At 41.2% G+C, this 27,665-nt stretch overlaps 1 protein-coding gene across 4 annotated transcripts in view; it reads left to right on the top strand.

The window, feature by feature from the left end:
• The window catches only part of LOC149192347 (ARM repeat superfamily protein), a 336,187-nt gene that overhangs the window by 204,871 nt on the left and 103,651 nt on the right, over window positions 1-27,665 (top strand). For all 4 annotated transcript variants that reach the window (XM_089404557.1, XM_089404556.1, XM_089404558.1 and 1 more), the window contains exon 13: window positions 4,557-4,631. In XM_089404557.1, coding sequence (XP_089260683.1) covers window positions 4,557-4,631 — 75 coding nt within the window. The remainder of the gene's footprint in view (window positions 1-4,556; window positions 4,632-27,665) is intronic.

The following is a 27,665-nucleotide window of genomic DNA, read 5'->3' as shown; positions in this document are numbered from 1 at the left end:
TACTTGGGGTGCTTTATTGATGGTTTGAACTTTGAACCATATCACTCCAATAGGGAGAGCGAGGAACATTGAATGATACATCACAAACATAATGAAATTGCACCACTTTTGCATCCAGATCATCCCTACCACCAATATCAATCAAATATGCTATTGTTCTTTTAGATTCATCCTTTGCATGCCTTGAGCTTCCACTAGCATGAGGGGATGCAAATGTGTTGCCACCAAATCTAGATGATGCATTGGATCGAACCTTTTGCTTTTTTATGATGCATTCTTGACACATGTATTTGAATTAGTATAATGTTTTCCTTGATGACAATCATGCTTACATAAAATTTTTAGTGGTTCCACCCGCTTTCCCGATTTTGTCATAAACCTCCAAAAGGGTGTCAATGAAGTTTTACCACCTTCATTGTCACTTTCATCCCCTTCCAAACCCTTCTCATCTTCGTATAATGGTTCACTATGAAATGGCCACTATTCTCTTCTTGTGTCTCATGGCAATTTCCCACCAACGCCATGAGAATAGAAAATGGAACCATAATCTACAAGAATATAACCTTGACCTTTGGTGATGCATTCCATGAAACAATATAGGCAATGTTGATTATGAGAATTGAGGGAGTTTCGAAAAGCATGGTTGTTGAGGAAAATGAGTGCACAATTTGGTAGCTAATAGATGGCAAGGGAGGAACAAAGATGGGAAGATGGAGGATTTTCTAGAATGGAGAAACACAATCACTATAAGAGGAAATGTAAAATGATATTGAAATTATAGACAACAATCCTAACCACTTAAGATAAAGGTGGTTGGTAATTTGGGGATGGTTTCCTTAATATCTATTTTGCAAAAAAATATTGTGGTGCTCACATTCTTATGTGAAATAATTTTGTTGATGAACATTTTGGAGCCATATTTTCTTACAAATGATTTCTATTTGGTAGCTGCTGTTAATTTTTTAAGAGACGAGCACAATATTTCTGAAATACTGATAATTACTTTTGATTTTGATCTTCTTTTATTTTATTCCAATACAAGGTTACTTGGGAGCGGGAGCAGGAGTGACATTTTCAGAAGCTCCTGGTTCAGGAGCGAATTTTTATATAATATATATCTATATTTTGATGCATAGATGTCAACAAAAGCATGTAGAATGATGAATTAGATATAAAAAGTGTTGGAAATAACACTGAGAGGGGGGGGTGAATCAGTATTATCAACTCACTAACTTTTTCTTTTCATAATCAGATTTATATACGCTACTTCAATGAAGGGAACTCGCGTGTGCACGCAACTGTTCTTAAGGCAACCAACATATATCCAGTGAACTTATGATTCAGTTAATTCATCATATGTTGATCTTTAATCAGTGCATCAATACTTAATTAACCATTTAAACAGTAACCATGTGCAGTAATAACAGAATAAGCAATCACACATAAGCAACACACATGAACACCAAGATTTAAGGTGGAAACCCAATGCGGGAGAAAAACCACCTGCTGCTGTCGTCTCTGTCTTCTTTTAATATAAGAAAAACTTGTTTACAATATTGTACTGGTGCAAAATCATACCAGTACGCAGGCACCCACCTGCAAAAGGCTACAACCTTCTCTCGCTCTCCAACTTCTACTGGAAGGGAGCTACAACCCCTATCTCTTGTACTAGCCGATATGTTTACTAGTTCGTAGGCGCCGACCTACAAAAGGCTACGACCTTCTCTCTTCCTCCAGGGACCACGTTTCATAAATTTTCAGACTGGATACTCCTGATACATAACAACACAATATGAAGGCCACGTTTCATCCAGTTTTCATACTGGACCCATCATCACATTGAAGCTCAATATCAATCACCATCAACACTAAAGCAAATCACAATCAATCAATTTGAACATTCAGAACACTGTCACCAAAACACAGTCACTAGAACACAGGGCAAAACCTAGAACTCTGCATCAACAACCAGAACCAACTGCAACTTCAGACATCATATCTCATAATGTATACGCTACTTCGAAGTACTGAACCGGCGTGTATACGCGCCTTCACCAAGGCAAACCAACGTATAGATCTGCAAATACTAACTTAAAACTTCACACCCATTTGAGACTTCAGTCATACCCAGATCATAACATTTACAGAATAAAACATGCGTTAGCATTCAGATCTAGCCCATTCAATATCAGATCATAGTCATTTCAGGTTTCTTGATCCTGATCCAACATTGTATCCAAAGGTGCACGTGATATTTCAGATCATATCATTACCATATCCCTTACAACATAAAATATACTTCAGATAGAAGTATTCATGAAAAACCCATTCACTTGCACACGTGGCCCTTTGATCTTCTCTTGCTTGTATAGTTTTTGGCCTTTCTAATACTTCGGACCAAAACAACACTTAGAGCCTATGGTATTCTTGGACGAGATCAAATAGTCGTTATTCTGCTCAATATTGTGGGCTAATACCATGGTATTGACCCTTGGTATTCTTTACTCTTGAATTTCCTTGATTTTCCAACCCATATCTTCATTGATCACCAAAGTTGTACTTGTAAGCTAAGTGTAACCATTACAACAAAGAATATCTAACATGAAATGAAATGTTATAAAATGAAATGAAATGAAACAACTTTCAACTTTCACGAAGCATCATATTCATAATTCATTACCAATGAGTTATAATTGCCAACTTCAAATTTCAAACTTAAATTGACATATATTGTTTACAAAAAATATCATAATAAATATGAAAACGTCAACAGTTATAAAAGCTACTAGAAACTAGAAAAGACAAGTAAATCTATTATCTATTGCTAATGCTTGGGCCTCTTGCCGCCACGAGAAATGTCTAATTTTTGAGTCTTGTTGGAAAATTAGGATCTTTGTCATTAATATCACTTGATAAGCATTATATCCAGAGGTATCTTTGTCATTACCTCTGGATCTGTATAGGGATATTTGTCATTAATATCACCCTCTAAGCATTAACATAAGATAGAAAAAACATAGCATGTCAAGTCAAGATTTTTTTGAGTGATGGGTACATTTTTAGTAGGGTCATAATAGAGGAGTTCGACAACCAATGTCATTAACATCAAGGTACATAGAAGGATTGGTGCTCTTGATTAAATACGAGTTTCCATACCCTAATACATGACAAAATCCAATGGAAACATTGCAATCCTCCCAATCCTGAAATCCTGAAAAATTGATAAGTCTACTGGATTTTGAATGAGATATAGAATTCTACTTTCTTCATATGAAATCCAATGAGGTCGGAACCACTCTCAAACATCCTGAGTCATTTCATGGTAATGTTAAAAATTTAAGTAAAAGGATCACTTTTACTTTAAGGATTTAACATTACCATGAATCACATATCAATACTAGGGCCATAGGCTTGATCATTAGCTGCCCCACTCAAAAATTATTTGTTTCTTTGAAAAAAATGCATTTGGAATGTTACTGCAAAAAAAGAAATTGCAAAAAAGGCTAGGGAGCGAAAATTTCGCTCCTGGGGTCGGTCTCGAAATTCGTTCCCTACCGGAACGATTTCGGGAGTGCGCTCCGGGAGCAGGTTCAAGGGGAGGGAGACGCTCCCCCACAACCCTATTCCAATATATTATTAAGCAATTACACTTCAAAATGTCAACCATAAAGAACAATAGAACAATAGGGATCACAATGCACAAAGAAGAGACAAGATTTACCTTGGGAAAACCCACCAAGGGTAAAACCCCAGCAACCTTTTCAATAGAGAAATTCTTCTTTTCAGTAAGAGACACACCGAGACCTATGGTCAAACCTGCTCTTCCCCTCCAAGTCAAGTCTCCCAATCTGATCTAGCAATTCGCTCTACTGTTCTGCCCCAAAATTCAGCCTTCTGCGGTTGATTCAGAAACTCGGCTTTTTGCGACTGCTTCAAAAACTCGGCTTCTTGTGACTGCTTCAGAAACTTGGCTTTCTGTGATAGAAACTGCCCAGAAAATCTGCGAACTAGAAGAGAGGGAATCAATCCACACATGTGAGCTTGAGAGAGAGAAAGAGAGCGAATTCGTCCTTCATTTCTGCCTTCTTGATCTTTGTTAGGATGCCCAAAACTTGTCTTCTTGAGAGAGTGTGAGTTGCTGGTGGAAGAATGAGGTCAAGCTGCCTTTATATGGTGATCTGCCTTACCCGAAGGGGTGTGTCTTTGCCTGGGCCAACTTGACTCAAGATACATTTTCTTTTGACTCTAGCATTTGGAATATGCTTTATAATAATAAATACAAGTACATCAAGTGACCAAATATACATTATGAAGACTGACCATAGTTACAAATTCAATAGTTGCAGCTATTCTATGTTACATACTTTTATATCATCTTATCGCAGCTGCTGTTTCATGTTATATACAAAATATTGATAGTGAAATGAGTACAATCTCTGCATTTTTTGTCATGTTAACTGCAATAATGTACTTCTCAATTAATGTTCTCCTCTTCCTTAGTTTTATCTTGTTACTCTAAGACTTTCTTCTAATACATTTTCATTCAAATGTTACAGACACATTCCATTTCATTAGAACTTGAGGTACTTGCACGACATCAACATCCTGATTTGACAGTTCCTATATTGAAGGTGAACTCTTTAAATCTCAACTTGCTAGACTGGATCAAAGTATTGAATCTTGCACCAAGTAGAAATTTTAGTGTAGCTAATGAACAATCTTTTATAACTATATACTTTTTATAGAAAGGAAATGGTTCATTCAACAAAGAATTGGATTAAAACCATATTTGTAAAGATACAAGAATTGTGCATTGATGTTTATTTTATCAAAAGGGCATCTTTTTAGAATTTGGTTTGATTTGTATTTACATATAAATGCCTTGAGCATGGTGGGCATGGCAATAGTATGCGTCATTATCATGTTATTTAGGATTCAGAGTGGTTTAAAATTTTTCATGTTTGCAAATATTTAGACATACCTATTCGTACTTGCTCTAATAGATTTCTGAAGTTACCAACCGCAGTTCTTTGAAAAAGACGAACCTTTTGTACTCCATTTATATTTGTGACGTTATCCTTTTCCCTTGGGAAAAAGAGCTAGTAATTTTGTTAAAGATAGGAAAATTACAATTGTAGATACCGTTTGGAAATTCAGTCTGCCTAAAATGGGTCTGGTATGAAATGAGAGCATCTAATCTCCTTTACAAAAATACAATTTTCAGCAAACTACTATCTTTGTTTAATAGCATGTCCTTGGGATGTCCGATTCACATACTATCAGCACTTAAGCTCTAGAAAAGTACAAAAAACTACAGTTCTACACAACAATCCAGGAAAGGATCAGATTTTAGATCGTATTCAGAAAGTTCAATCTTCAACAGTCTCAGAGACAGAAAGAAATGAGAACCTGGAATGAAAATGAGTAGTAATGGGTTTATTTGGGATTTAATGACTTCTTAGGTTCCTTTATGCAGTGTTAATCCTTCCTTGCATAACCTGTCATCTTCAGAAATTTTCTCCCTGTATGCATGGACAAATGAAATGTAAGTAAAAGCAGATTGTAGATTCTTTATATCCCAAGACATAGCCCCCCATCCACCCATTAAATTACTAAAGAGAGAGTTCCCCACGATTTCAATAAGTGAGGCTTCATGTTAGAGAGCGAGTATAAGGACCATCTTGAGTGCCAAGAGTTCACTGAAGTTATATTCATGAAGTTATTTGTGTGTATAGAATGCTCATTTATTATATTGTTTCAACTGGTAAATTGGAGTTCACAATGGACTGATGATGACTTTTCTCAGCTGAATACTTTTCGCATATTTGTCAGGATCTTTTCTTTATTGGTTAACTTAATTTGGTAAGAAATATCTAGTGACATGCTCTTGTTAATAAGTATGGGTTATTGATTGAGAATTGATTCTTTGTCTCTGCCATTGTACATTTTCTCTTTATTTCATTTTTGGCGTCTTCTTTTGTATTTTCTACTCTTGCTCTTCTTCACTTGACATCCATTTTGAGAAAGGCATGTATGTCAAAAGATTTTGTGCTTCTTGAGTTGATTTGCACGCTTTGCATTTTTTAAAGACATTCCTTGAACTCATTATTTTATTCTTTTCTTCCACTGGAACTATTTTATAGTTCCACAAGTCTGTTCAATTTTTTTGATGCCTATAGCACTTGCTCAAGTTCTTGTCTGGAATTCCATTAGTGTAGCAGTTTGATGTCCTTCACTTAAGCAATTAGGAGTTTTATTGATGAGTGGAGATCAAGTTTAGCTTATTTAAGGTTTCAACAATGTTTATTTTGCTCCTGCATTGTGTTCTCATACTCTTGCTTCTACCCCACATACTTCCGCACTTCACCTTTGCTTGGGGTGGAGAGTGGAGGTAATCTACTTTCTCTTTCAAAACTTGTTAAAATTGGCAACTGAGGGCCAAACTCCATGTGGATCATCTTATTAATGGAAGCTGATATTTTTCTTGGATCTCTCTCATTGAGAGGTGTAGGATTGATCTAAAGATCATCCGATTCCGATAAGTATTCATGGAGATATGAATTTATTTGTGTTATGGGACAATTCGTCAAGGTCGGCCAACAACCAAATAAAGCCCACTTGTGCTCAACGTTTTAGTATAAATAGAGTTGGACTTCAAGTCATTTCAACACACTTGGGATCTCTTCCTCTCTACTTGTCTTTGGGTTTTAGTAGGAGGAGAGATCCTAAGGGATAACGCTGCCCTAATCCAGAGGGCAGAAGCCGGAACTGCCGGGAATAGCCGGAACTGCTGGGAATTGCCGGAACTGCCGGGAAAAGCCGGGAATTGCCGGGAAAAGCCGGGAACTGCCGGAACTGCCGGGAATTGTCGGGAAAAGCCGGGAACTGCCGGAACTGCCGGGAACTGCTGGAACAACTGGAAAAGCTAACGTAGAGGGCAGAAGCCAATGTTTTAAAACTCCAACTCGACCGAGGGTTGACCCAGACTCCGACTTGGACTCGGTATCGACTCGGTCGTTGTAAAAAATACATTAAATATTTATTTTTTTATAAAAAAACATAATTTTAAAGATTTTCATTCATGTTTTCAAACGCACAGCATTAGAATATAGATAGAAGACAACATATGATCAAAGTAGGCTCATGAATATATCCATTATATCAAAATGGCACCCAGTGCACTGTCCAATACATACATGATGATGATATAGAGATCAAAACAAAAACACATAACCAAGGAGGCTAGAAATGGCATTATCCTCCAAAATAGATTGTAAGTCATCAAGGAACTAATACAAGGGTCCAAGAGTGTTCCTCACTCCAAGAAAGTCCCAAAGTGCATGTGTACATCTTCAAAAGGTGCATCCTCCACCATGATGTCATCTAGGAGAGACCCTATGTCATCCTTTTCAAACATGTGAGTGACATGGCACCCCTAAGGGTAAGCATTGGCATCAAAGAGGGATGTGCTAGCCCTCCTAAGTCATCTCAATGATAACCATCCTCATCTGTGCTTTGGAAGAAGGCACCATCCACCAAAATAGGGTCAAGGCCAGCCAAGGGGCATCTTCAGTCCATTTGGGCATATCATCAAATAGTCCAACGTCCAAGCTTTTAAGTTTAGTGTTTTAGCATTTGGAGGCTCATCAAGGGGTGTAGCATCACGTGGAATCAACTCAAGGCTCGATGCTCATCTTTGGAGGGCCAAGGTTGGGGCCACAAAGTTAGGTTTGCTTTAAGAAAGGGGCAAAGAACATATTGGAAGGTTTTGAAGAAGAATGAAGCTATCCTACATATGTGATACCACCTAAATAAACCTCTCAAGATCAAACGAGATAAACTCATTTAGGGACAAAAAACCATTAAAGTATCATCGTGAAAACCTTGGAGTCCCACAAAAGCAATTTTTTTTTTAAAAAAATCGTTGTTTTTTATTCTATGGGCCGCTGTCATCCAACCCGACCGAGTAGGCTTGGACTCGGTCGGCTCGGTAATAACTCGGCTAGCCGAACCGGTTCACTAGCTGAGTCGACCTGGTGAGGCCTTGACTCGGACCAACTCGGCCGAATTGGTGCCAAGCCGGCCGAATCTTAAAACACTGGCAAAAGCCGGAACTGCCGGGAGAAGCCGGAATTGTCGGGAAAAGATGGAACTGCCCGGAATAGCCGGAATTGCTGGCATTGTTGGGAACTGCCAGGAAAAGCCGGCACTCCCGGAGTTGTCGGGAATATCCAGAATTACTAGAGTTGCCGGGAATAGCCAGAATTGCTGGAACAGGCGGGAAAGCTAACGCAGAGGGCAGAAGCCGGAATTGTCGGGAACAACCGGAATTGCCGGAGCCGGAACTGCCGGGAATAGCTGGAATTGCCGGAACTGCAGGGAACAGCTGGAATCGCCGGAACTGCCGAGAACTGCTGGAACTGCCGGGAACAGTTGGAACTACCGGAATTGCCGGAACTGCTAGAGCATCTGTCTCCAAAGGGGAGCAGCATGCAAGGGACAACTAAATAACATTGGGACAGTTGTATGGTACTTAGCAACAAATACACCAAGCATGCAATATTACAGCTAGCATGCAAGGGACAACTAGCATGCAACAACAAGCATGCAAGGGACAACTAGCATGCAACAACAAGCATGCTAAGGACAACAAGCATGCTAGGGACAACAAGCAAGCAAGATGCAGCCAACACATAGGTCAGTATGGCAATATGGTGCAACAATGGCACATAACGCAGTACAGTGATGGGTACAATCATGATTAATGAAGCGGGATAAGATGCAACATAGTGATGATGGGTGCAACATGGTGCAGCGCGGTGAGGTGCAACATGATGACGAAACGCAACACAACGATATGTGAAGGAGTCACCTTGGAGAATAAGTTGAAGCAACATGTCTTCAACTGATCTCATGTTTCATCTTCTTAGAGATGATCTATGCTTCTTCAAGTGTTGACTTCTATTGTAAATGTACTATCTCTCTGTCTCTCTGCTAAACTATTGAAGAACATATAAGAAGAATTGATCAAGGGTTTCCCCACATTGGGGTTTGTCCCTGGCTAGCGCCACATCTTGTGTCCTCTTGGCTTGGATTGTCTTCTGCGATTTATATTTATGTTCTATCTGCACTTTACTTTAATGCTGATGTGATTGCTAATCTGGAAAAGATATTGAGCTAACTGTGAAAATTGAAATAAATTGCTCTAGCATAGAACATACCTAAAATTAACATGGTATCGGAACTGAGGTGAAGACAATGCCCAAGAAAGAGTGAAAGAGCAATGACCGAAGATAGTTGGGAAAGGAAAAAAGGATCAATGGATTCCTCATCCCTCTTCAAATTCACCAAGGGTGAAGTCGAAGCAGAGAATATTATCAGAATGGCGCAACGGAAGTTTCTGATGGCCTACCTAAAGATCACTTCATTGGGAAGTCCGGATCTAAGGGTGGAAGGAAAGGAAGATGCCTTGGTTGCAATAAGTTCGGCCATTAGGCGAAGGAGAGTCTGAATGGTAGAGACACATCTCTTGATGAAGATAACAATCATTCCAGGGACATCTTCAATGATCAAAGGAATGACAGGTAATGCAGGTCATCAAGGAAATGGCCGACTCTTCAAAGAAAGCAAGGAACCCCAGGTATGAAGAATCAAATGTTGTTTTTGATAAGATAAAGAAGTGTTATCTTGTATTGGCCCTCTCCTTCAGATTCTTTGGGAATCTGGCTTATTGATTGTAGTGCTTCAAGGCACTTCATCGGATAGTAGGGTGCACTCTCTAATTTGATAGAGATGGAAACAATCGTGGGATTATACTTGGAGCCGATGCCACCTATCCCAGAAAGGGTGTAGGGAATGTTACTCCTCAATTGAGTGAGGGTAACTCTATTCATTTATAGAATCTCTTTTATGTACCTGATCGCAAGAAGAACCTGGTGTCCATTTCGGCAATGGAAGTCAAAGGTTACAGGGTGGCACTCATCGATGGAAAGGTACGTGTTTGAAAATAGAATTTTCAAAGATGTTTTTGAGTTCAGGGTTGTAGGAAGTCCAGTGGGGACCATGTCCATTGACACATAGCACCGGAGGTCTGTGAGTCAGATGGTGACAGGGATGTCTGAATTCAAAAAGAGCATGAAAGTACATGTTTGAGATGTACCAAAGGAAAATCTTACAAGTGGACCATTCCCCTCATGTAGCACGTCCACAGGTTTGGAACAACCCAAGGGGTTTGAGATTCATGATCAGGAATCTCACTTATACAGGTGGAAGAAAGCCCTCTATGGCTTGAAGCAAAATTCCCCGGGTGTAGTATGAGAGGATTGATAGCTGTCAGATGAAGCTGAGATTCACTAAGAGTGAAGCGGATCCAAACCATTGTTTGAAGGTTGTGGATGATAGACCTCTCATACCAACACCTTCTGAGGACGGCCTATTTCAAACAGGTGCAAACCCTCTCACTTGTAGAAGTAAGAGGGAGTTGGATTCCAGATGTGGAATGGTAAACTGCAAGCCCGTGACTACCTCGAGGATCTTAACATTCAAAAGTTATATGGTGATGATGTCGGACTAGATTTCGGAAATGCCTCTGAGTTCCATAAACTCATTTGCATTAATGTTCTTTGTGAACTTCCGTCCGGACATATGTTTTGCAGTTAGCATGGTGAGCTCATATTTGGTTGAGCCTCATTGGATTGGTGCTAAGAATCTTCTGAGATATCTTCGGGGCAAAATCTCTCATGGATTGAGATACACTTCTGGAAATATGAAGCTGCATGATTATTTGAATGTTGACTGGGCAGGCAGTGTGGAGGATTAGTGGACCACTTCTCAGCGCTGGTTCTCTTTGGGTTTTGCTTCAGTATCATGGATGAGCAGGAAGCAGAAGTCGGTTGCTATGAGCACTGCCGAGACCGAATACATAGCTACGAGTATGATCTCGTATGAAGCTGCGTAGTTGTGGAAGCTCTTAAGTGAGCTGTTTGTACACATGATGAATACCACTGTGATTCTCTGTGACAACCAGAGGGGGGATTCGATTATTGAGGAATCCCATATTCGATGATTGCTCCAATAGATAGATATCAGATACTGTCTTATCTGGGATATGGTAAGTCGATGAGCGAGGAGGCTTCGTCGCATTGAGATTGATGTACAGGTCGTAGACATTTTGTCAAAGCCTCGGGAAAGGTTAAATCTGTGACTTTCCCGAGTCATTGAGAGACCTTCTTATAAGGTCCTGCATGTTGCATGCATTGAGCTCTGGGAGCTCTTGGGGGCTTGGGGTACTTACTGGAGCAACATACGACCACAGGGCGACTCACCCTCCCCTGGTGGTGCGGCTTGGGGTACTTACTGGAGCAACATACGACCACAGGGCGACTCACCCTCCCCTGGTGGTGCGCTATGTACAGGATGATAGGTTCAACCTTCCCCTGTGATACCCCGTGGCGACTGTGGAACAGGATGATTAGTTCTCCTGTGGGCCGGGATGATTAGTTCTCCCGTGGCAACTGTGAAACAGGATGATTAGTTCTCCTGTGGGCTGGGATGATTAGTTCTCCCGTGGCAACTGTGAAACAGGATGATTAGTTCTCCTATGGGCCGGGATGATTAGTTCTCCCGTGGCAACTGTGGAACAGGATGATTAGTTCTCCTGTGGGCCGGGATGATTAGTTCTCCTGTGGCAACTGTGAAACAGGATGATTAGTTCTCCTGAGGGCCGGGATGTTTAGTTCTCCCGTGGCGACTGTGGGGCAGGATTATTCGTTCTCCTTTGGACAGGATGATTAGTTCTCCTGTCGAGGCATCCTACCCATGCAGTCTGGGACTCATGGGAAGTACCTCTCATCTGATCAATGAGCAGGGAAATGGGGTTAGGGACCATAGTAGTACTATCGATAGACGCATCGATATATCTACCGTACTCCCTATACTAGGATGACCTCCATTGATCTGGGATCAATGAAACTGATTTGGGATCAGTATGAGTGGTTTGAGACACTCTCTTGTGATATTGATCTGGGATCAATAAAACTGACTTCGTGCCAGTAAGAGTGATGTGACACACTCTCTCCAGATGAAATTGACTTCGGGTCAGTAGAGAATGGTATGAGACATTCTCGATCAATTCTTCTTCTTCATGGTTCAGCAGAGCAGAGTAGAGCATAGCAAAGCAATGCTCAACAGAGCAGAGCTCAGCAGTGCAGGGAACTGATGGCAGAGATAGTACAGTCGAACATATGGATCAGTGGATGGAGTTGTCCCTAGTTGAGAGGGAGTGTTAAAATTGGCAACTAGGGCCAAACTCCATGTGGGTCATCTTATTAATGGAAGTTGATATTTTTCTTGGATCTTTGTCATCGAGAGGTGTAGGATTGTTCTAAAGATCATCCGATTCCGATAAGTATTCATGGAGATATGAATTTATTTGTGTTATGAGACAATTCGTCAAGGTTGGCTAGCAACCAAATAAACCCCACTTGTGCTCAACGTTTTAGTATAAATAGAGGTGGACTTCAAGTCATTTCAACACACTTGGGATCTCTTCCTCTCTACTTGTCTTTGAGATTTAGTAGGAAGAGAGATCTTAAGGGATAAAGCTGCCCTAATCCAAAGGGCAAAAGCCGGAACTGCCGGGAATAGCTGGAATTGCTGGGAAAAGCCAAAACTGCTGGGAAAAGCCGGAACTGCCGGAATTGCCGGGAAAAGCCGAAATTGCCGGAACTGCCGGGAATAGCCAGAACTGTCGGAACAGTCGGGAAAGCTGATGCAGAGGGCAGAAGCCGGAACTATCGGGAAAAGCCGGAACTGCCGGGGGAATAGCCGGAACTGCCGGGAACTGTCGGAACTACCGGGAAAAGCCGAAACTGTGGGAACTGCTGGGAACAGCCAGAATTGCCGAGAACTGCCAGAACAGGGGGGAAAGCTGATGCAGAGGGCAGAAGCTGGAATTTCCGGGAATAGCCAGAATTGCCGAAATTGTCGGAATTGCCGGAATTGCTGGGAACAGCTGGAATTGCTGGAACTGCCGGAACTGCCGGGAACTGCTGGAACAGGCGGGAAAGCTGACGTAGAGTGCAGAAGTCAAAATTGCAGGGAACAACCGGAATTGCCGGAACTGTCGGGGACAACTGGAATTGTCGGAACTGCCCGAATTGTTGGAATTGTTGGGAATTGCCGGAACTACCGGGAACAGTCGGAACTGTCGGAAAGACCAGAGCATTTGTCTCAAACGAGAGCAGCATGCAAGGGACAACTAACTAACATTGGGACAGTTGTATGGTACTTAGCAATAAATACACCAAGCATGCAATGTTACAGCTAGCATGCAAGAGACAACTAGCATGCAACAACAAGCATGCTAAGGACAACAAGCAAGCAAGGGACAACAAGCAAGAAAGATGCAGCCAACACATAGGTCAGTATGGCAACATGGTGCAACAATGGCACATAATGCAGTACAACGATGGGTACAATCATGATTAATGAAGCGTGATGAGATGCAGCATAGTGATGATGGGTGCAGCATGGTGCAGCGCAGTGAGGTGCAGCATGATGACGAAATGCAGCACAACGATAGGTGAAGTAGTCACCTTGGAGAATAAGTTGAAGCAGCATGTCTTCAACTGATCTCATGTATCATCTTCTTAGAGATGATCTCTGCTCTTATCTAGATATGTCAAAGTGTTGACTTCTATTGTAAGCGTACTATCTCTCTGTCTCTCTGCTGAACTATTGAAGAACATATAAGAAGAATTGATCAAGGGTTTCCCCACATTGGGGTTTGTCCCTGGCTAGCGCCACATCTTGTGTCCTCTTGCCTTGGCTTGTCTTTTGCGATTTATATTTATGTTTTATCTGCAGTTTACTTTAATGCTGATGTGATTATTAATTTGGAAAATATATATATTTTTTTTCTAAATAAGGTTAATCTATTTATATGATACAAAAAGTAGTTACAGAGTTTCTTGGCCCAAAAAGGATCCGGCCACAATCATCCCGCAAGCATGAAAGTTGTCTGAGACTGCCCCAACAAAGGGGAAACCAGTCCAGAAGAGAATAAGTCCAAAAAACAGCCAAATTTAACCCACAGTTTTCCTGACGAGACCAACCGATCAAAACCAACATCAAAAAACCACCCTAAAAACAACAGTTTATCCTGACTGAACCATCCAACCAACAGATTATCCTGAGGACACATAAGACTAGACAAAACTAGACCAAGAACTAAAAGAAATGCCACCTGGCAGATGAGATACGTGTCTCAAAGTCTTCCGGAGCAGGTTCCTCCACAATTGGACACGCCCAGTCATCCGGGTTGTCCGACTCGCCACGTCCCACCGCCGGATGGCCTTCCTCCCTGCTTCCTGCCTCAACCTGCGGGCCCGACGTGTCATCCAGACAGCTCTCCACTGCCTGCTTGTCACTTTGAGCGCCCATCTCATCATGTGAGTTGCCAACAATGGCTTTACCATGCCTTCTGTTCCGACCTCCATCACCTTCCTATTCGTTGTTGTTGCCCCTGTTCCTGCTTGGGCTGGCTTTGTGCGTCTCCTCCATGGAAATTGTCATGGGAATGTGCTGCTCAGTCTCTTCTGTAATGGATATGGAGACAGTGGCCACAATAACTGAGCAATTTAAAGAGCTACGGAACCGAAATTGCGTTGTGTGAGGAACCGGATGCTGAGGCAGAGGAAAGGTTGCAGTGCGAACAACTGCCTCTGCGCGTCTTGAACGGTGGAGGTCGGCTCTGCCTCTGCCACTCCTAGTATTCAGACACTGACCTGCAAGACTATTCGTAGGGATTTTCGGCAGAGGAAGCGGAGTTATGGCTATGCAAATCAGGTGAGCGAGAACTTCCAACTCGCGTGCCACCGCGTCGGCTGCGCATTCTATGGCGGACCATAGTGGAAATGGGAACAGGTAAAGAGTCAGGAGGAGCAAAAGAGGAATTGATCGAAGAGCTTTGCGAAGAAGTCACAGAGTGTTGGAGGACGTGAGGTGAATTGTAGAGGTTTGTATGGGAATGGTGGAAGCCATTACCCAAATCAATACAACTAACATTCCAGCATCGGCGCCCAGTGTTGGTTCGCTCAGTCGGCTCTCCTGCCTGCAGAGGGCATGTGCAGTGAAACAGAGGCAGGGTGACATGAATGTGCTCCGGCTCCATGGTTATGCAGGTATTGGCTTTGCCTCGACTAAATGCCACCTGCGAGGTGCCATGAATGTCCTTCATAGTGACCTTGGGATGGTTGCAGAGGGCCATGTGGCCACCCTGCCCGCCGTCAGCTCGTCTTATCATCTTAATAACCGTCATTAACACCCGCATCCGGGGGTTGAGCTTTCTTGTGCACCAGGTTAGTGTAAATTTTCAATTGATTATGGTCATCTATGATGTTGAGAAGGCTGTAATGAAGGATTTGGTCCTGTTCCACCCCAATGTTTGCCAGGAGATCAACAACTTTGTTATTGTCCCTTTTGACGTGAATAAAAGTTATTGCTCTCCTATCTTTTATCCATTTCTCTATTGTTTCGAGCCTGGCCATTAATCTCCAGCTTTTGCCAACTCGTGAAGCCGTGCTTCCTTGTTGGATTTGAGTGGCCATATTGATTAGGATTTGAGTGTCCCCTTCTATAATGATGGGATAGAAATTATGTTGATCAGCTAGCTCAGTGTTGCAGGAATCGCCCCCCCCCCCCCGGATCCGAGGCCGGAATCGCGTCCCGTACGGAAGCGTTCCGGAACCTCTAGGCGAAGCGCGATTCCAAATTTACTGAAGCGCGATTCCTTTTTTTTTTCACGATTCCTGGAATTATGGAAGCGTTGGCCCGGATCCGCGCTTCGGAGGGCGCTTTGGGCCTCCGGAAGCGCAACGCTTCAGGCCCGGAAGCGCACGCTTCACGAGGCCCGGAAGCGCGCTTCCATATGAATCCGCGCGGTCAGCTATCAAACTCGGTTTTTTTTTTAATTTTTTTAAAAAGTTCACTTAACTTAGCATGAGGGGGTGGGTTAGGGTGAGGTTAGGGTTAGTTTAGGGTGAGTTTAGAAAAGAACAAAGCCCCCATTCTCTTCTCATTTTCTCACTTTGAGTTTATGAGAGTTGGAGAAGAGAAGAGAGGAGAGGAGAAGAGAAGAGAGGAAAGGAGAGGAGAAGAGAGGAGAGCTTGGAGGAGTGAAGAAGGAGGAGCTAGGAGAAGGAGGAGGAGCTTGGAGGACTTCATCTACAAGAGCTAAAGAGGTAAGTTCAAACCCCAAACTCCCTTGTTTTTTTGAAAAAAAAATTGTATTTTTCTCCTCCCTCTCCTACTCTTTCCCATTGTTTCTACTTGCTCCTTTATTTACAGGTTGTCCACCACCTATATCCATATTCCAAGATGGTGTTCTTTTGGCTTCTATGTATCATTCCACTCTTGGTTTTAATGATGGCAAAGGTGAGGAATAGAGGGGAAGAGGAAGGGGATGAACTTGGTGACCCAATGTATGATGAGGAGGAAGGGTTTGAAGAGGAAGGGGATGAACTTGAAGGGGACACTGAAGCACAAGATGGGAAAGGTACAACAACACCCTTGTGGAACTATGTGACCAAACTTGATGGGGGAAAGGGTGGTGGATCTTACAAATGGATGTGCCCTCATGATTGTCATGGAGGAAAACCATATTGTGGTTCATATACCCGTCTGAGGAGGCATCTTTGTGGGGTGCTGGACAGTGATGAAAAAAAGGGTTCTGTGGGGGTACAAATTTGCCCAAAAATTTCAGCTGAACAAAGAACAAAATACATCCAAATAGAGATGGCTGCACAACAAAAAAACAAGAAACAAAAAACTCATTCTGAATCAAGTGCAACCTCTAAATTTGGTAGTTGCCCATCTCCTCATGGTACTTCTGCAACCTCTGGAGGTAGAAAAACAATAGGGGATTTCCTTAATGTTGCTGGGAGGGATGATGTGGATGGAAAGATAGTCCGTTTTCTTTGTGCTTGCGGTGTACCATTCAATGTGCTTCGCTCTCCCTATTGGCATGACATGGTAAAGGCCATCAATGAAGCCCCAAAAGGATACAAGGCCCCCAACTATGAGAAAGCTAGAACAGTGTTATTAGAAAGAGAAAAAGCTAAGGTTCAAAGAGCTTTGACACGTTTTACACATGAGTGGGTGGATTCTGGGGTATCCATTGTATCAGATGGGTGGATAAATATTAGAAACCAACATTTGATAAATGTTCTTGGTGTTTCTTCTAGTGGTGCAGTATTTATTGCATCTCATGACTCCTCCTCCATCAGTGCAACTGCACAAAACATTGCAGATCTCCTATTGAAATCAATCAAAGATGTTGGTCCGAATAATGTGGTTCAAGTGATCACAGATAATGCAGCAAATTGTAAGGCAGCAGGAAAAATTATTGAGCGTACTCATCCACACATCTTTTGGTCTGGGTGCCTGGTTCACACATTGAACCTTTTGATGCATGATATTGTGAAACACAAAGATTGTGGGTGGATTGCTGAGGTTTACAGGAAAGGGAAGCAACTCATTAAATTCATCACAGGGCATACAAGGGTAAACTACTTCTATGGCACTTACTCCAAGTTGCAATTGCTTAAAATTGCAAAGACAAGATTTGCTAGTTATTACCTCACCTTTAGGCGGCTAGTGAGGGTGAGACAAGCTTTAACTAATCTGGTGTGTGCTGAAACATGGGATGAAATTAACACTGACACAGATGGTGCTAATGAAGTCAAGGACACTGTTCTTGACAGTTACTTTTGGTCACAGGTTAAATATGTTTTGCAATTCACCAAACCAATTTATTACATGATCAAGTTTGCAGATTCAGATCGACCAGTAATTGGGGAGGTGTATGAGCAAATGGATAGCATGTTGGGGCAGATTAAAGACATTGTTGAGCCTAGAGATACCACCTTGTACAATTATATTCGTGCAGAGGTGGAAAACCGATGGGAAATGCTAAATGTTCCATTGCATGCATTAGCATATGTTTTGACACCTAAATACTATCATCCATCATGGCTTTCAAAACCAGCACCTGGGGGGGGAAGCAGGAAAAAACCACACCAAGATAGAGAGGTTCACGAAAAATATATGGCTGCATTGAGTAGATTAATCCCTGATAATGAGGAGGCTGCATTGGTACGGAGACAGGTGAGCAACTATACGAGCAACACTGGTCCATTTGGGAGCATGCATGCAATTCAAGATCGAGAGCATTTTTCTGCTCTTGAGTGGTGGAACATGCATGGAGGGGGTACTCCACTTCTACAGAGTTTGGCATTGCGGGTGCTATCACAGGTGGTAAACACTTCTTCTGCAGAGAGGTGTTGGAGCTCTTATTCTTTCATCCACAGTGTTAAAAGGAACAGGTTGAATTTAGACCGGGCAGAGAGCTTGGTTTATGTTCATTACAACTTGCGATTGTTGTCCCATTACTGTGAAGATGCAAAGTCTAATAAAGACTTGTTGACTTGGGACAAGAATCCAGAGGAGCCCAATTTGGAGGATGGAGTGTTGCGACTAGAGCAATTAGAGGATTCTCTTATCCAGGTATGTCCATTGTGGTATGAATTTTCCAATTTTCCCTTATAAAGCATTTCTCTAATTCATGTTTTTAATTTTTTTGTTAACTAGTGTTTTTTTTTTTGCATGAATTTTTTGAGCGATTCTAGGATGATGACACGGGTGTTGATATGCCACCACCCCCACCCCCATCTGGTCCCTTGGTTTCTAGGTTCCATGGTTCAACACCAACGGCAGGGGGTTCTTCTTCATCAGTTCCAGTGCCACGACTTACACAGGGACCATCTTCTTCATTGCCACCACGTGGAGGCCCGCCATCACGTTCTATTCGTGGTGGAAGGAGGAGAGATTAGTAGATATATTCACAATCTACTTCTTTTTGTCATAGATTACTCATTAGACTTGTAGACTTGTGAATTTGAATTTTGAACCTTTTTGGCTTGGCGGTGACCAAGTGACATATTTTGTAAACATTATTATTTGAATTTTGGACATGACAAATGTTGACAGTTGCTCACTTACTAGATAAATCATAATATGCTCTATGTTTTATGTTTTATAATATGTTTAAATGTTTTATGTTTTATAATATGCTTAAAAATTTGATGTATGTTTGTAATAGCTAGAATATAGATGATTGTTGTACATACTAGTAACTACAATGGAATCATGGATGCCATATCTATCTTGATTTATGCAAAAATATGCATGTTTTCATGTCTTCTACAATTAATTTGGTATTTGGGATGTTTGTTTTGAGTATAAATGCAAAAAAATATAAAAAAATATATATATATATAGCAGACGCTTCCGCGGACGCTTCGCTTCCTAGATTTTTGGAAAATGACGCTTCCGCGCTCTGCGCTTCCGCTTCGCTCCCGCTTCGTGCAACATTGAGCTAGCTTCATTCCTTGCCACAATCCTTCCAGTTCTGCAGAATTGTTCGTATCCCATCCAATGGAGCCAAAAAACAGTAGTAGGGGTTGGCCTTCATAATTTTTGAATATGCCCCCGTATCCTGCTTTGCCCGGGTTGCCCTTGGAGGCACCATCGAAATTTAACTTAATCACTTTTTTTGGGGGGTGTAACCAATGTAAAAGCTGCGTAGTTGTAATGCTAGATCTATTGGAATCCAGTTGTGCTTGTTGGAGCTGGATGTTCCAATTAGCCCATATGCTTAATTCCTGAGGCTGGGTAGGAAAGTCCTTAGTTGTCCATTGATGCAATGCTAGAGTTTCCTTGATGTTCTGACATAAGTTAGTCCATATGATTTCTAAGGAAGTTTTTTCATTTTTGAAAATTCGCTTATTTTGTTCCTTCCAGATTGTCCATAGAAGGAGACAGGGCAATATAGTCCACAACTTGTTGAGAACTTTGCTGTTATATGGCTCAGGAGTCTAGTTGCGAATGGTGCCTTTTATATCTTCAAGAAGTCTGTAGGGTCTCTGGCATCTAAAAGTGAGCTTTTCCCAGAGTTGATTGGCCATGTGGCAAGAGTCCATGAGGTGCTGAATAGTTTCTTCATTGTTTTGACAGTTGGGACAGTAAGAAGGTCTTTGAAATCCTCTTTTGATTAAGTTGTCCCATGTGAGGATTCTTTGATGATACAACAGCCAGATGAAGGTGGAGGCTTTGGGCCAGATCCCGGCTATACAATTCCATACAGGATCTAATGGTTCCTGAGTTTGGAACATTAGCTGGCTAACTCACCTGACACGGGGATTCGGGATTCGTAGGATTCAAGATTCGTGGTGTCGGATTCGGACACGTTGACCCCCCGGAACAGGACATGTAGGATTCGTTATATATTATTTTATTAAAATATATATATATATTTTAAAATATATATATATATATATATATATATATATATATATATATATATATTAAAAATTAGATATTTCTTACACAAATTTTAATTAATGATACAAATTTGATTTCAAATATAGATCTTCATCTATAGCTATTAGCATGCATAGTACATACAAAATTCAAATACATGTCAATCTATTATCTATTTCTTATGCTTGGCCCTCTTGCCAACACGAGAAATGTCTAATTTTTTAGTCTTGTTGGAAAATCATGATCTTTGTCATTAATATCACCCTCTAAGCATTAATATCCAGAGGTATCTTTGTCATTACCTCTGTATCTGTATAGGGATCTTTGTCATTAATATCACCCTTTAAGCATTAACATAAGATAGTGTTATGTAAAAAATTAGTTTATTTTAGGTTATTGTTTAATTTTAGGTTTAGTTAGATGAAAGGGCACGATCATAAGATCATGCCCTTTCCCAAAGGGTGTCCATGGCGGTATTTAAGCCAGGAGCCCCATTGTAATCATCATCATCTGTAATTCATTTATTAATAAAAGTATTTTCTATATATATTTCTGTTATCCAGAAGTTTTTACACTTCATCTGGTATCAGAGCGAGTTCGCTCCTCGGGCTCTATTGATCTGCTGCCAACGGTTTCCTTCACTCATTCAACTCCACTGTCGTGCTCCCACACCCTATCCTTCCGCCGTCCGACTGTGTCACTGCGCTAGTCTTCCCATTACCCCGTTGTTCTGCTGTCTTAGCGCTGTCCCCATCATCCTGCTGTTCTGCCGTCCCCATCAGATCACTGCGGCTCTTCGAAGTATTGCTTGGCCGTTCGGTGTCCGTCGTTATCTGCACACTGTCTGTTGTCCGCCGTCATCTGCGCATCTGCACACGGTCCCAATCCGCTGCCTCTGCAACCCATACTTACAGGCGCAAACCTGTTCTAATTCCATCCCCATCCTCCGCTGACGTGGTCCACCACCGAAACTTGGGCCACTGCTACCTGATCAAACGCGACTCCCCCACGGCGACTCCTCAACTGCTTCCCACACCGCGTTAACATCGTCCCGAAACCTTGCCTCCGCACCGCTTCCGCTGTTCTGTTTCCCGTCCCCGCTGCGTCCGTCTCATACACCCACCGTTGACCGTAGCCAGCCTGCGGTGATATTCGATATAATTTTTATTGAATAAGTCAAAGTGTTCCCTTAATTGACGTGACTGTATTACACACGCCATTCCCTGCACACCGTCCGCATCAAATCATTAAACCCTCGGTCCATTCCGTCGTGCCTGTAATTCCGCTTACAGGTTTTGAACAAATCCGCAGGAAGTGATCCCACCAAAGGACGTGACGGTCAAAGAGAAACGAAATTTCAATATATATTTTCGAATATATATAACGTTATTTCGAAATATTTATAAAATCGTCCAACATATATATTTTCAAAACACATAACGTGTATAACATTAATTTATATATAATATATATATAATTATATTATATATTATATATAATACATATAATTTAATTAATTAAATTTATTTTAATTAAAATTATATATATATATATATATATATATATATATATATAAATTATTTTAATTAATTAAATTTATTTTAATTAATTAAAAGTTATATATATATGTCAATTTAATTAATTAAATTTATTTTAATTAATTAAAATTTATATGTATACAATTTATTTTAGCTAAAAAAGAAAAAAGAGGGCAGAAAAATATTTTAGCTGGCAAATAAATACACGCCTCCGCAAACCCGCTCAATGTCGACAATGACAATGGCGGATTTCCAAAAAAGGTTGTTGGATGTAGAGCAAAAGATAAACAACAACCACGACGAGGTCAGTAAAAGATTAAATGAAGTCGAGAGCAAGCTGGGGGAGCAAGCGGACAAAATCAAAAATCTTGAAGATACGACAAATCGAATAGAGATAAAAATGGAAAGTCAACATGTCCAAACAGAAGTAAACTTCAAAGAGGTCTTAACAATGCTAAAAGTTCTGTGTAAAAGGTCGAATTGTACGCCCGAACAACTACTGAAAGAAGGTGAAGAGAATCAAGAACACGTCTCGTCGGATTCAATTAAGTCCACAGACTCTCATGACAAGGTTGAATCCCCAAAAAAATCAGCGACACCCCACCAAGAAGCGAGTAACACAGTCTTTACAAACAAGCAACTCTGGGATAACTTTACCAATCAACACCCTTTTTTCGCTCAACCAGTGGCAACATACCAGCGAAGGGCAAAGGTCGAGATGCCTAAATTCGATGGAGACGAAAAAAACAATGTTGCATGGATAAATAAAGCAGAAGAATATTTTGAGATATATGACATCACTGACGATGACAAAAAGCTCAGACATGCATCCATGAAAATGGAGGGAGAAGCATATAACTGGTATATGTGGTGGAAAAAGACAACACATGTCATTAGCTGGAGGAAATTTAAAGATGCATTCTTCAAAAGATTCCAAGGTGTAAAGGAAGAAGAGTTCTTTTCAAAACTCATCAAACTACGACAAAAAGGAAGTGTCGATGAATACACTCAAGAATGGGAGACCTTAGTAACACGAGTACCTGGGTTATCAGAATCTCGTCTAATTCAGTCATACATCTCGGGACTCAAAACCCATTTACAAGCAGAACTTGAGATGCATGATATTACATCTATAGAAGAAGCAAGACGAAAAGCAAAAACAGTCGAAAAGAAATCCGAACCAATATTTTGGTCAACAGCGGAAAAAGCTTATGCAAGACGAAGGATACCCCAGTATGTGGACTCAAATAATACAAGATATGTTCCACCACATCGTCGTGAAGATGAAAAATCTAATGTGGAAATGCAAAGGATAAAAGAGGGTAAATGTAAACGCTGTGGTGAGAAGTGGGACCCCAAACATAGATGTGCTAAAGGAAAAGAACCAAAGAACCTATATAATTGTGAAGCAACCAATGATTTAAACAGTGAAGATTATGACGTAGAAGACGCCCCAGAATTCTCACCAGAACTAGATGATGGAAGTATTCCACAAGTATCATTATCAGCTATGACAGGTATATCACAACCTCAGACTTTAAAGTTAAAAGGACACATAAAGAAGAACAACGTAGTGGTTCTCGTCGACTCTGGAAGCACACACAATTTTCTAGATGCAACCATGGCAAAGAGACTCAATATATTTTCATTTCCCTTACCAAACATGAAATTGATGATAGCTAACGGTAAGAAGATTGAAAAGGTGGGAAAATGCCATAAGGTTAAATTGCAGATTCAAGACTTCAGTTTAGAGTCTCCGTTTTTCACAGTACCGTTAGGAGGAGTAGATGTAGTCTTAGGTATCCAATGGCTACGAACTTTAGGTACTTATGCCGCCAACCATCAAGTACAATTTATAAAATTCAAGTGGGGAGGTCAGAAGTACAAACTACATGGATTCCAAGCACCAGAAAATCATGTTGTATCATCATCTCAAATGATGAAGCTGAGTCGAAGAAGAGCACCTGCTTATGCAATACAATGTCATCAATTAGAAATGTTATCTGCAAATATGACCAGAGAAGAATCACCAGAGATACAAGATCTGATTCGGAAGCATGGAAAAGTATTTCAAGACCTACCTATGAAGATGCCGCCTAATAGGGAAATTGAGCATACAATAGAAGTCAAGGCAAGACCAGACCCTGTTAACATCAAGCCATACCGATATCCACATCACCAAAAAACGAAACTTGAGAGATTAATTCAAGACCTTTTAAAATGTGCGACCTTGATCATCTTAGAATATCTGATCAAGTGGAAGGACTTACCCGAAGAAGACGCTTTCCGGGAGAATGAATCATTCTTCAACAACATCCGTCGTTACTTATGCTTTGAGGACAAAGCATTCTTTCGAGAGGAAGGCAATGTTATGTAAAAAATTAGTTTATTTTAGGTTATTGTTTAATTTTAGGTTTAGTTAGATGAAAGGGCACGATCATAAGATCATGCCCTTTCCCAAAGGGTGTCCATGGCGGTATTTAAGCCAGGAGCCCCATTGTAATCATCATCATCTGTAATTCATTTATTAATAAAAGTATTTTCTATATATATTTCTGTTATCCAGAAGTTTTTACACTTCAGATAGAACAAGCATAACATGTAAAGTCAAGATTTTGTTTGACTGATGCGTACATTTTTAGGAGGGTCATGATACAGGAGTTCGACAACCAATGTCACTAACATCAAGGTACATAGAGGGATTGGTGCTCTTGATTAAATACGAGTTCCATACCCTAATACATGACAAAATTCAATGGAAACATTGCAATCCCCCAATCCTAAAATCCTGAAAAACTGATAAGTCTGCTGGATTTTGAATGAAATCTAAAATTCTACTTTCTCCATATGAAATCCAATGAGGCCGGAACCACTCTCAAACATCCTGAGTCATTTCATGGTAATGTTAAAAATTTAAGTAAAAGGATGAAAATGAAGATTAAAGAGAATGTCACTTTTACTTTAAGAATTTAACATTACCATGAATGGCATATCAATAGTAGGGCCTAGACTTGATCATTAAGCTGCCAAAACGCTTGCCAAATGAAAATATGCGTGGCTGTAATGACCAAATGCGGCCTTTTCATACCCGTGCAGGTCACTTTTGCCGCCTAACGAGTCCTGGAAAACAGGACACGCTGCCAAAATCGTGACACGCAGTCGGATTCGACGTGTCAAAATAGGACACAACGTGACATGGTTTTTGGACATGAATCTCGAGAGAATTGTGTCGACACGATGGATTTGGGATTCGTGGGGCCTATAAGACGAATCCGGTTATCTAGTTAGCTTGTATGCTTCTTTGGTGGTGTATGTTCCTTTCGGTGTATATCCCCATCTTAGAACATCGCTTCCTGTATTGACTCTGATTCTTCTGCTGGTGAGCTCTTTGTGTAACTCCATGTTATGAGCTTCCGTTTCTTGCTGTGCTATTTGCCTTAACGGTTTCCATTGCCTGAATCCCTGTACAGTGCTAAGAGTCCAGAAATGTGCTACATTGTCCTCTTGGTTAATGTCGTTTCCATTATGATTGGTGCCTGGTAAGAGTGCTGCAATTTTGGGTCTCTGTCACCAAGAATCTGTCCAGAAACGGGTGGTCCTCCCGTCCCTTATCTCCTAGAAGCTATGCTGATGTATGACCTCTTTGTGTTGCTTGGCCGCGTTCCAAATTAGGGATCCTGTGAGTGTGGTAGTTAACCTGATTAGTTCTTGCTGCGGTCAACTATTTGCATACTTTGCAGTCCATAATTTCGCCCATGGCTTCTGTGGACAGGATACCCATTACAACCAAATCCGTGCTCCCATCAAAGTATTGCTGTGTTGTGGATCACGTAAGCCTAGACCCCCTTGCTTTTTAGGCTTACAAACTTTTTCCCATTTGACTAAAGCCCATTTTCTGTTTTGACCTGTGGAGCCCCATAAGAAATTGCGTTGCAGATTCCTGATTCTCTTCAACACCCATTTCGGTGCAGTGAGAATTGAGAAGAGATAGAGGGGCATTGATTGTAAAACTGCCTTTATCAGGATTAATCTGCTTGCCATGTTGAGAGTTCTGTATGTCCAAGACATGAGCCGACTCTCCATTTTTTCAATGAGTTGATGCCAGGAAGCATGCTTTAAGGCAGAATCTATGAGAGGGGCGCCTAAATACTGAGACAGAAGCTTGGCTTGAGAGAATCCAATGATTCGAGCAATGACTCATTGGGTGGGAATAGGAGTATGGAAGAAAAAAATTTGAGATTTGGCAGTGTTGGTGGTGCCAGAAGCTTCTGAGAATGTGTCTAAAGAGCTTTAAAGGTTCGGGCCTCACTGACAGAAGGATGACCAAAGAGCATATTGTCATCAACAAATTGTTGATGGGTAATAGCAGTGGATCCATGGACAGAGAGTCCTCTTAGATCATGGGAGTGAACGACATGCTTTATAAGACGGCCCAAACCTTCAGCCATAATGATAAAAAGAAAAGGGGACAGAGGGTCACCTTGACGAATTCCTCTGGATGGGTGGTACAGTTTAGAGGGGATCCCATTGACAAGAACAGAGCAAAGTGGGGAGGAAATTAGGGTCATCGTCCATCTCACCCAGGTCGGGCTGAATCCAAAGGCCGTTAGCATCTGTTTTATGTAGGTCCAGCTGAGTTTATCAAAGGCTTTGGAAAGGTCGATTTTCAACAACATCCCTGCTTGTTTGTTTTTCTTTAGAGAATGGATGGTTTCATGAGTCAGTATAATACCATCCAGGATTTGACGACCTTCTACATAACCAGATTGCTCTGGTGAGATGAGAAGAGGGAGGAGCGGTTTGAGGCGATTGGCTATGACTTTCGAGATAATTTTGTAGATGACATTGCATAATGCAATAGGCCTGAACTTCTCCAGAGTGCTTGGTTGCGCGACTTTGGGAATAAGGGTGATAAAAGTTGCATTGAGCGAAGGAAGTAACCAATGCATTACCCTTGATTCTTCAACCACATTCCAGACGTCAGCTTTGATTAGGTCCCAAAAGTGATGGTAAAAGTTGGACGTGAAGCCATCAGGTCCAGGCGCTTTCCCAGCCTTCAGTTGATTTGAAGCCTCTTCGACCTCCATGATGGTGACTGGTCTTAGCAATAATTGATTATGCTCCTCTGTGATGAGTTTAGGAATATGCTGAAGTATCTCACTGATAGCACACTGTCTGTCTATGGGCTGCTCTTGATGAATAGTTTTGAAGTGATTTGTGAGCTCTTTCTCTATGTCTTCCTGTTTCTCCATTTTGTCTCCCTATGAGTTTTGAATGTGTGAGATTGTATTATTCATTCTTATTTATATAGTTGTACGATGAAAAAACTTGGTATTCCGTTCCCTTTCTCTTAGCCATCTGATTCTTGACTTCTGTCTCCAGAGCAGTTCCTCTTGTCTGCTTCTTTCATCTAGTTGTGTTAGTAGGATTTGTTCCTGTCTGGCATATTCCCCTATTTTGCCTTCTAGGATAATCTTTTGCTGTAGCTCTGTCATGCTCTGCTCAAGAGCTTTTTTCTCTTGAAGGATGTTGCCAAAGTTGGTGTGCTTCCAGGTTTTGATTTGTGTTTTGATATGCTTCAGTCTTTGCTGGAATTGGTACATGAGTGAGCCACCATTGGGTCTGAAAATTTCCCATGTTGATTTGACCACTGTGTTGAACTCAGGGTGGGTAAGCCAGAAAGCTTCAAACTTGAAAGGTCTTCTGTTAGATTTTCTGAGATTTTTCCATTGCAAAGAAATGGGCTAG

Source organism: Pinus tabuliformis, chromosome 2_2 (assembly GCF_031772625.1).
Source record: "Pinus tabuliformis cultivar Carrire ecotype Pingquan chromosome 2_2, CPIR1, whole genome shotgun sequence".
Classification (NCBI taxonomy): domain Eukaryota; kingdom Viridiplantae; phylum Streptophyta; class Pinopsida; order Pinales; family Pinaceae; genus Pinus; species Pinus tabuliformis.
Note: the sequence above shows the minus strand (reverse complement) of the source record. Positions and strands in the feature narration are given on the sequence as shown.